Source organism: Hyperolius riggenbachi, chromosome 6 (assembly GCF_040937935.1).
Source record: "Hyperolius riggenbachi isolate aHypRig1 chromosome 6, aHypRig1.pri, whole genome shotgun sequence".
NCBI classification, from domain to species: Eukaryota; Metazoa; Chordata; class Amphibia; order Anura; family Hyperoliidae; genus Hyperolius; species Hyperolius riggenbachi.
In genome coordinates this window covers 256,266,066-256,277,548 of record NC_090651.1, presented here as the reverse complement: position 1 = coordinate 256,277,548, position 11,483 = coordinate 256,266,066, and the positions used below count along the sequence as shown (strand labels likewise).

General features: G+C 45.9%; 1 protein-coding gene across 1 annotated transcript; it reads left to right on the top strand.

The window, feature by feature from the left end:
• Positions 1–420: 420 nt before the first annotated feature.
• On the top strand, positions 421–3,746 carry HES4 (hes family bHLH transcription factor 4). The gene is made up of 4 exons (XM_068242782.1): positions 421–606; positions 720–815; positions 2,218–2,305; positions 2,893–3,746. Exons 1-4 carry the CDS (start codon positions 499–501, stop codon positions 3,447–3,449), a joined length of 849 nt encoding a protein of 282 aa, XP_068098883.1. The 5' UTR covers positions 421–498; the 3' UTR covers positions 3,450–3,746.
• The last annotated feature ends 7,737 nt before the right edge of the window (positions 3,747–11,483 follow it).

Genomic DNA, 11,483 nt, shown 5'->3' with positions numbered 1-11,483 from the left:
TATTATCAGAGGCTCAGGATCGTTCAGTAACCCCGATCCCAGCCCTGTGTCCGATAAATGCATGATACAATATATAGGTGCGAGCTGTGCGCCTGGTGTGCCGCCCCTGCCCTGTGCAGGCATGACGAGCAGGAAGCCTGGGAAGCATGCATCGCCCCCTGCCCTGTGTTATCCCAGCCCCCGTGCTTTGCTCCATTGCCAGCCCGATCCCCTCCGCCCGCTATGAGTCAAGCGCGTGACTGGCAGCCCGCGTGTGTGCGGGGAGGGGGGGCCCGGAGGGGAGGAGCGCCAGCCAATCAGGAGGCTCTGTGGGCGAGCCCCTTCCGCGGATAGGCTGAGGCGAGTGTGGGAAAGAATGTGGAGAAGGTTTCACACGAATGGGGAGCAGCAGAGCGGGGTATATATAGAGGCAGAGCCAGTAGACTGGGATAGACAGTCACACTAGCGCTCAGGCAGGAGCTCGGGGAATTATTATTATTGCGCGGATACACGGACATCATGCCTGCTGACAGCATGGAGAAACCCACCGCCTCCCCCATTGCAGGGGCACCGGCCAGCTCTGCCCAGACCCCGGATAAACCCAAGAGTGCCAGCGAGCACAGAAAGGTAAATATCCAGCAGCACGTGTCGCCCTCCAGTGCGCCAGAACTTACCTGGGAAGTGTGATGGGAACCTATACTGTAGCGCAGTACTTATGTCTTTCCTCTGTATTGTTACAGTCCTCAAAGCCCATCATGGAGAAGCGCAGGAGAGCTCGCATCAATGAGAGCCTGGGGCAGCTCAAGACACTCATCCTGGATGCATTGAAGAAAGATGTAAGTTGCCTCAGCATCCATCTCTCCAGCCGTGTCTCCTGTCTCTCCATCTTCTGCTTTCCTCATACCTGATCTCATGCCACTCATGGTTTCACGTTGTCTCGGCATCTCTCCTGCCGTGTCTCCTGTCTCTCCATCTCCTGCTCTAACCACGCCTGATCTCATGCCACTCATGGCTTCAAGTTGTCTCAGCATCTCTCCAGCCGTGTCTCCTGTCTCTCCATCTTCTGCTTTCCTCATGCCTGATCTCATGCCACTCATGGTTTCACGTTGTCTCGGCATCTCTCCTGCCGTGTCTCCTGTCTCTCCATCTCCTGCTCTAACCATGCCTGATCTCATGCCACTCATGGCTTCACGTTGTCTCAGCATCCCTCTTGCCGTGTCTCCTGTCTCTCCATCTTCTGCTTTCCTCATGCCTGATCTCATGCCACTCATGGCTTCACGTTGTCTCAGCATCTCTCCTGCCGTGTCTCCTGTCTCTCCATCTCCTGCTCTAACCATGCCTGATCTCATGCCACTCATGGCTTCACGTTGTCTCAGCATCCCTCTTGCCGTGTCTCCTGTCTCTCCATCTTCTGCTTTCCTCATGCCTGATCTCATGCCACTCATGGCTTCACGTTGTCTCAGCATCTCTCCTGCCGTGTCTCCTGTCTCTCCATCTCCTGCTCTAACCATGCCTGATCTCATGCCACTCATGGCTTCACGTTGTCTCAGCATCTCTCCTGCCGTGTCTCCTGTCTCTCCATCTCCTGCTCTAACCATGCCTGATCTCATGCCACTCATGGCTTCACATTGTCTCGGCATCTCTCCTGCCGTGTTTCCTGTCTCTCCATCTCCTGCTCTAACCATGCCTGATCTCATGCCACTCATGGCTTCACTTGTCTCAGCATCCCTCTTGCCGTGTCTCCTGTCTCTCCATCTTCTGCTTTCCTCATGCCTGATCTCATGCCACTCATGGCTTCAAGTTGTCTCAGCATCTCTCCTGTCTTGTTTCTTGTCTCCCCAACTCCTGCTTACCTCATGCCACTCACGGCTTCAAGTTGTCTCAGCATCTCTTCTGTCTTGTCTCCTGTCTCTCCATCTCCTGCTCTAACCACGCCTGATCTCATGTCACTCATGGCTTCAAGTTGCCTCAGCATCCCTCTTGCCTTGTCTCCTGTCTCTCCATCTCTCCTGCTTTACCCTTGCCCGATCTCATGTCACTCATGGCTTCAAGTTGCCTCAGCATCCCTCTTGCCTTGTCTCCTGTCTCTCCATCTCTCCTGCTTTACCCTTGCCCGATCTCGTGTCACTCATGACTTCATGTTGCCTTAGCTCTCTCCTGCCTTGTCTCCTGTCTCTCTATCTCCTGCTTTTCCCATGCCTGATCTCATGTCACTCATGGCTTCTGTCCTCCTTCCAGAGCTCCAGACACTCCAAGCTGGAAAAGGCTGATATTCTGGAGATGACAGTCAAACACCTACGGAATCTACAGCGAGTCCAAATGACAGGTACCTATCCATCTCTATGGACCATTTCCTTAATGCTGACTGATGTTACCTTGTGTCAGTATCACATATAGAGAAGGATAATTTTGTTGCAACTGGAGGTTTCTTAGTCTCAGGAACTTCCAGCACCTCAGTGTACTGTAGACATGTTGTAGCCATTGTCATTTTTTCATCTACTCTGGTGCATAGCAAATATGAACGGCACATGTAGTTTTTTTTTTTAAACCAGAGTCTCAAGCCTGGTACAAACCTTCAATTTCCATTGCCCAATCTTTAGCCAATTTTACCACTTTCATGTAGAATGAGAGTTTACCTACTCTATTTGATCATAGTATTCAAAATCTGTTGGCCCTCATAGTACATGGAATTGGCCAAATTGGCCAGTCATTGGCCAATGAAAACTGAAGGTGTGTGCCAGCCTTTATAAACATTACTCTTCGAAAATGTTTATCCAGCTGCAAGTGAAGCAGGAAAGCTGTTACAATGTACAGTGCTTCATTCTAGTTATTCTTTGAGATTTTTCATAAATGCCTTGTTTTATCACTGATACCAGTGTAGTTATATATGTTTTTGTTTCTCTTTTCCTTTAGCTGCACTAACAGCTGATCCCTCAGTGCTTGGCAAATACAGAGCCGGATTCAATGAGTGTATGAATGAAGTGACTCGCTTCCTCTCTACATGTGAAGGGGTCAACACTGAAGTTAGGACCAGGCTGCTAGGTCATCTCTCTGGTTGCCTCGGCCAGATTGTGGCTATGAACTACCAGCAGCCTCCTTCCGGCCAGCCTCTACATGTCCAGCTGCCCTCTGCACCAGTCGCCTCTGCTCCAGTGCCCATGCCCTGCAAGATGTCCTCAGCGGACGCCGTGTCTCCCAAAGTGTTCCAGGGAGGTTTCCAGCTGGTGCCAGCCACTGATGGACAGTTTGCTTTTCTCATCCCTAATCCTGCTTATGCCTCCAGCCCAGGACCAGTTATCCCCCTCTATGCCAATGGAAATATCAACTCCAGCGGGGCACCACAGGCACAGTCACCAGTACAAGGACTTACCACCTTTGCCCACAAAATGCCACACATGCCCCAGTCAGTGAGTCCTCTGGGTGGCAGCACTGGGCCGGACAGCGCTGAGTCTGTATGGAGACCCTGGTGATCTCACCAGTCTTTAGAATGAGACTTTTTATATTGGTTCCGTTCTATGGGACCTTGCCTTAAAAGACAATCTGAACAAATATATTTATTTCCACATATGAGGAATTTCACTTTTTATTCTTAAAAATAAACTTGTATCAATGACTCATTTTTGTAATAAAACTCTTTTGCTGAGATTTTTTTTAGTTTTGTACAAGTGGTACAAAGAATGTGTCATGCCAAAGTTACTGTGGTGTTTTTGTGTCAAAAACTTCCCAAACCTGCAGGAGTTTTGTTCAATAAACTCTTTAAATTTTAACATCTGGTGTTGTCTTGGGGCTTCCTGTGGGGAGAGGGGGGCAGTCATTGGGATGTTTGATTGACTGACAGAGCTGCACCTTTTACTTTTAAGTCAATTGGTGAAAGGGAATAAAAAATATTGTAAGGTCATACCCACACCATGTGTGTATATATATATATATATATATATATATATATTATTTTTTTAATTCATTTTGAAAATGGTAGAACATGGCCACTGGGTAATAGCCATATATACATATGAGTAACTGCTATAGTTTATCTCTAGTTTAGTATTTTAGATTTGACTTCAAATGTATAGCTCCATGTGTTCTAATCCATAATATATTTGTGTGTGTGTGTGTGTGTGTGTGTGTGTGTGTGTGTGTGTGTGTGTGTGTGTGTGTGTGTGTATATATATATATATATATATATATATATATATATATATATATATATATATATATATATATATATATATTCTAGTATCAGCTAAAGGTGCATACACATCCAATTTTGATTGGCCAATCACTAACCAATTTTACCATCTCCATGGTATGAGGGCCAACAGATTTTGGTTACTATGCACAAATGGTGTAGGTAAGCTCTCATACTACATGCAAGTGGTAAAAATGTCCAGTGATTGGTCAAACAAAACTGTATGTGTGTATCGGTCTTTAGGTGCAATGGCTCGAAGCCGGCTATTTGATAGGCATTCCTGTCCTATATTCTGAATTGCCCTGATGAAATGCCTCAGCTCCATTATGCAACAGCTGGGCTGAGTGATGTCATACATTAGATGTAGTAATGGACAGGCCAGTTCCCTCCAAAACACAACAAAAGCCTCCAGTGTAAAAGTCACTGTCTTGCCCTGATGGGGAAGGAGAGGGGCCGGAGAGAGAAGCTCCTTTGTAGCAGGAGATAATTAAAAGGTATAAAAGATCTCATCCATTATGCAGTGGGCTCTCCTACAAGGTTGGGATTCCATTGAATTGTCTGGGAACTGAGATCTGAGGGTTAATGTGCCTGCCTGTGCTTTTCCCTCTTCATTGACAGCCAGCCGATAGACTGATACTGCTGTAAATTCAATTGCAGTGCCTCACAAAGAGCTCATAAAAGAGAAGAATTCTGTTTTATTTCACTTTGGATCAGTCAGGAAAAGACTTTTTTTTTCTGCCACACATTATGAGTCATTGCCTGCACTTGAAACAGTGCCAAGTGTGGAGATTACACTGCTGTGTGGGAAGAACAGGAGGGGGAGGAGGGGTCTGTGGGGTCTAATTCCAGCCTCAGCCACCTACACCGATGATCTTTCTGCTCAGTGCAGCGTGAGCTTGCCAATCAGCATGCTGGCACTGTACCACAGTGCATCCAGTTAATAGTGAAGAATGCCCATTGCCAATACAGTAGAAGCTGGTATAAAGCTGTAAGAAATAACCTGATGCCTAAGTGCAAGTTAGAAAATAGCATCTGGAAATGGATGATGCTGACAGGAAAGAAACTGGCTTGACAAATACTTATCTCTTGGCATCACTGTGTCTGACATTAGAGTCACACTCCTGCCACAAGCACACAGGGGGGGAAGTCAGCATGGAGTTGAGACACCTGACCTGAATGAGTTTTAAGGTTCAGTGACTCAGTACATTTTAGAGGAAGACAGAACTCAACAACCAAGCAAGCAGACTTGTTATAAAGCACATTTATATTTAGCATAGTGTTTTTAGTATGGAGGCTTTTGGGCTCCTTTAGGCACTTTACAAAGTCCTAGACTGTGCCTGGGTACTGTGCAACACCTACATACATGAAGTCAGCAATGGAGTCCTTCATATTCCTTCTCTTTTCCAGATTCCAATAGGGTTGAGGAGGGATAGAATTTGTGCCTGTTTTTACTGCTTTTTGTGCCCCTTTAAGAAGAAATCCATCCATTTTTATGTTTTTGTGACACCGGGCGCTTGAATTTGTGCCCAGGGTGTCACAAAACAAGGAAGTGGGAGATAACACCAGCAGAGGCCCGACAGGCAATCTTCCTCTTCCCTGCCTGCTGTACAAGAAGAGATACTTCATGTCATTACCAAAGAGAAACATCAGCTTTTAGATGGTAACTGATGAAATTCTTCCTAATGGTGACAATGATGCTATTTAATTACCAACCCAAGTTGTAAACACTGGTCTAAAATGAAATAAAACGTTTAGGTATAGTTCTTCATTGAAGGATAGGTGAACTTATGTATCTATTTTGACTCTGTTCAGAGAGAAACAGTCAAGTCAGTGGCACCTTCCTTGGAGGCTTTGGTTATAAAGAAATAATAATGTTAATAACATTTGTATAGCATGTTAGCGATTGAGAACTGCAGCAACTAGGGTGCATTCAGTAAGCCACCCTGCAGTGTTAGGGAGTCTTGCCCAGGGTATCCTTACAGAATAGGTACTTGGCTTCAACTAGACATCAAACCCTGGCCACGTGCTGTATGTGTATGCTGCCTCCTCTGGCTCCCGATTACATGACATGCAATGGGAGCCGGGCATGCAGCAGAGCCAGACTGCAGGGACTTGGGAGGAGAAGAAAAGACTCAACAGAATGGGAGCAGGTACATATATTTACACCGCACTCCGCTGCATTAACTCTGCCTCGGAGGAAGAGGTGAGCTGTTGGGGCCCAAAGGGGTGTTGTTACACCCCTGCACAGTGCACTTACACACCTCCTGTCTGTGGACTGATAAGGCTGTTCCTGAACGATCCGCTGAACGGATCAGGTAGCTGCAAAAAACACTGCTCACGTGGGCCACAATGGGCCACTTTCACTATGGTGACCTCTGGTTCATGACACTGCACTGAGAGACTGTGTGTCTCTCATACCGTGCAGGGAGCGGCATGGGGCGTGGCTAGGGGCGGAGAGAGCTGCCCAATGGCAGCTCTGGAAAACCTTGCAGGAACGCCCCTGGTGGGCATTTTGAACAGGGATTCCATTTCCCTGTGCTTCCCTCGAGATAGCGACAAATATTGTCACTAATCTTGGGGGGCTCTAGCTTGGCGGTGGGGAAGGGGAGGCAGAGAGTGGTGGTGTGGGGACACAAAGGCATGTCATGAGGCAGTGAACATGCCTCTGTGTCCCATCTGATATTCATCTGAAGAAGTGGGATTTACCCCATGAAACGCGTAGTCTGTAGTATTTCCAATAAATGTGTTACTTTCAGCTTGCACTGTCAGTCGACTTCTTTAAAAGGTGAAGGTTGGCTAAACTTTACCTGCCTACTAGCCAACTGGCCCACTTCAGTCAATCACAAACCCTATGCAGCCCCGGGCCGCCCATGATGCGGGGTGAGGCAGGTTCCTCAGGCGGCGGAAGTTGGGGGACAGCCCCCGCCTGGCTGTGGGTGGTGGGGAGCCATCAAGCTGAATAGGGTAGCAGCCAGGAAGCCCTCTTCCTGGCTGCTATACAAATACAAAAGTGGGCACAGTTGTGGAGAGAAAGGTCGGACCCCCCCCCTCACCTAGGGCTCCCCGTCCGCTCTGCCCCCTCCAACGATCTGCTTAAAATTCATTTAGTTCAGCCAGGCAGGGGGGAGTGCAATGACTCACTTACTTCCTGGATCCTGCGCTGCGTTCCACTGTACATAGAGTACAGTGGACTTCCTACAATGCCACCCACTGGGAAGTGATGCGAGCATTGCAGGAGCGGTGGAACGCAGCGCAGAATCCAGGAAGTAGTTGAGTCATTACGCTCCACGCTGCCTGGCTGAACTAATTGAATTTGGAGCAAACTACTGGAGGGGGAGAGCAAACGGGGGAGCCCCAGGTAAGGGGGGGGGGTCCGACCCCCCTCCCCACCACTTTGCCTGCTGCTCCTCCTTCCTTGCTGTTAACCCCTCCAGGCTATCTATATTGGGGGGGCAATTATACTAACTATGGGAGGGGGGAGGGGGGGTGGCATCCTCAGAAGTTAGCCTCAGGAGGCAAAAGTATGGTACTGGACCTGTTTTATGCTAACCTTCCCTCTCAGCCCCTCCATTGGTTGCCTATTACACAAAGGATACAATTCAAGATCCTAACTCTTACCTACAAACACTATACATTCTAGCTCCTACTTACATAACTACACTTGTCTCCAGATACTGCTCTGCTCGAAACCTTTGCCTCACTAACAATATTTTCCTGTCTCCCTCTCCAGTCACCTTTTCATCCTCACGTAAAAGACTTCTTACGAGTTTGCTTCCTTCTCTGGAACTCCCATCTACAATCTCTTTGTCACTTAAGGCCCATACACATGTCGGATTTTAGCGAACGACCCGTCGTTTGAACGTTCCGTCGTTCGGACGTTTTCGCGTCAAATCCGACGTGTGTACAGACTATCGTTCGGGTGATAAGACTGGTTACCAGCGATCCGCCCGGCGGATCGTTGGTAACCAATCTTATCACCCGAACGATAGTCTGTACACACGTCGGATTTGACGCGAAAACGTCCGAACGACGGAACGTTCAAACGACGGGTCGTTCGCTAAAATCCGACGTGTGTATGGGCCTTAACCCACACTTATCATCTTCAGGCAAAATCTGAAAACCCACCTCTTCAGGCAAGCATACAATCTCACCTAAAATGCTCTTAAATGGCCTTTGACCCACTACAGTAACCACACTGTTACCTTGTACACAATTGCTACTGTTCTCTACCTCTATGTATAATGGCATTAGCTAACCTAATTGTGTTTGTATTATCTGTATCCCATTATTTTGAAACGGTCTGTAGTTTCCATTCTCTATTGTACATGTCCACAAAATATACTGGCACTTTATAAATCCAAAATAATAATACTAAAAATTGATAATTAACAAAAAAAGTAAATGTATATGAGTCTCACTCAAAACACTGCCCAAATTAGATCTTAAAGGGAACCCAAGGTGAGAGGGATATGCAGGCTGACATGTTTATTTCCTTTTAAATAATGCACATTGCCTGGCTATCCTGCTGATCCTCTGCCTCTAATAATTTAAACCATAGATCCTGTACAAGCATGCAGATCAGATTATTATGACAAATCTGACAAGATTAGCTGCATGCTTGTTTCAGGTGTGTGAATTAGACCGTACTGACCAGAAAGATCAGCAGGACTGCCAGGCAACCGGTATTGTATAAAAAGGAAATAAATACTGCAGTTTCTCTTGGTCTCACACTATGGGTTCCTTTTAAATAAATTCACCAGAACCAAGTAATAATAAAGTGCACTGCTATGATAAAGAGTTATAAAGTGTAATTGCACTAAATTAGAAAAACTGTGACTGCATTGCTAATGTAACAGTGAGTGATAAAGATTACTCTGAAAAAAAAATCTATAGTAAGAATTAAATGATTACACATACATCAGTCTAAAAATATCTTGGATCCAGCACAATTCTGCTTCATACTGTTTCTGCAGCCCCGGAAGTGCCTTCAGCTAAGCCTACATTGAAACACTGAAAAACATTCTGAGGTCCTATTCACACTTAAAAAGCGCAAAACGCTGGCGATTTTTGCTGGCGTTTTGCGGGAGTGATTTTCCTGCGATTTCACACGAAAAATCACTGAACACTGCGGCGTTTGCGTTTTTGGGCTTTTTGCGGTGATTAGCGCAAATCGCCCAAGTAAGAACAGGTCCATAGGGTTTTATTACACTAGTGCTTTTTAAAAGTGCTAGCGTTTTAGCGTTTTGCTGAAATCGTGGCAAAACGCTCTAGTGTGAATGGGCCCTTAAAGGATACCCAAACTGAAATGTGACAAAATGAGATAGACATGTGTATGTACAGTGCCTAGCACACAAATAACTGTACTGTGTTCCTTTTTTTATTTCTCTGCCTGAAAGAGTTAAATATAAGGTATGCAAGTGGCTGACTCAGGCCTGACTCAGACAGGAAGTGACTACAGTGTGACCCTCACTGATAAGAAATTCCAACTATAAAACACTTTCCTAGCAGAAAATGGCTTCTGAGAGCAAGAAAGAGGTAAAAAAGGGAAATTTCTTATCAGTGAGGGTCACACTGTAGTCACTTCCTGTCTGAGTCAGGACTGAGTCAGCCACTTACATACCTGATATTTAACTCTTTCAGGCAGAGAAAGAAAAAAAGGAACACAGCCTAGTAATTAGTGTGCTAGGCACTGTACATACACATGTCTATCTCATTATGTCACATTTCAGTTCGGGTATCCTTTAATGTTTTTGTTCTCGTATGCAAAACAGTTGAACTTAATCAACAAGCCAGTGCAAAAAGCAATGAACTAACCCATTCATTTGTGTTAGATTAGTGTTAGAGATGGTTGCTAAGGTTACTCCTTTTTGCACATTATGGCTTTTCTTTTCACTGGCTCATTGGTAAAGTCTGGATCAGTTACTATTAGACCTGCAATTTTCTACTCCAAAATAAGAGTGCTACCACTTCTACAACTTACATTTATCCCATACTATACTGTAGATGTGCTTCCTGTTTTAAAATCTGAGTCTAAGATATTTTTAGATAAAAAATCTGTTGTAAACCATCGAAAAAATGACCAACCAATCAGCCTCTACTTTCTGAAGTAAGTGAGCTGCAATATCCTTGCTTAGTGTGGCTGCACATTTAGTCACGCGACTCCCCTCAGAGCTCTGGCAACCAGCAAGTTTTTTCCACAGCAGTGTCATAACCAGGACATAGCAGTGGTATTTTTCTGGATCAGGCATTAATATGTCTGTGGGTGCTGTTCAGACACAGCCAGCAGACGTCCACTGGAATGAGTAAATGGTTAGGCTTGAAAACATTTTACAATCTGTCATGTTTTATTTCTGATAAGCCCATGCTGGTGATGTATTTACATTGTACCCAAGTGACAAGACAGTACACTTTGCACAGCGCTGCAGAAGATGTCACCGCTATATACATGCTAAATAATAATAATAGTCATAATAGTATCCTACACCATAGCATAGGAACATTCGGTAAAGCTGATCACTCCTTGCTTTCACCATGATTTACAAAATGAAGGGACAGTTCTTTAATCAACAGAACAGAAGTCCAAATTATAAAGTCCCAATAAGGGCCGAATCACACTGGCACTTTGAGGCTGGTTTCAGACTGGAAACCAGCATCAGTGATGCGGTGCGTCGCACCCGACGCAGGACATTGCACCATCAAAAACAGGCCTTCATTGAACACCGCACTATTGCGTGGTGTCTGGCCAACGGCCAAGCAGGAAGTGACACACGCTTGCTGTCACTTCCTGCTACAGGTATGCAGAAGTGCACGGAAGTATATTTGTAAAATACGCTTCCGCGAACGTGCTGCGACGTCACGTCTATGTTGTTTTAAAAAATGTACGTGTCATCATAGACTAACAAGACTTCCGAGCAGACGCATCTCGATGCAGCACCGCATCGGTAACGTAGTTCTTGACCTGCATCGGGATTAGGCGAAAACGTCAATTCCGTTGCGCCATGCCGTACCACGCAAGTATGAAAGTTTCCATAGACTTTCATTGCCCGTCGGTGGGGTGCGGCCTCGGTGTGAAAGGTCCTTGAGGGAAATGGATCTGTGAAAATGGTTTAGATTTCCAATCGACATGATTTGTTTCTGATCTGTTGGTTCAGTTCCATTTCCCCATATCACCCCCAGACCCCCATCACCAAAGTAGATTTTGCCAGTCAGTTTTTTAGTCAGTGTGTGTTTTTAGCATCCATTTCTCATTGCCCCAATGCAGTCCTACAGCCTCAGTTTCCAATCCGCTGGGCTCCGTGGTCCGGGAAAATCGCTGCAA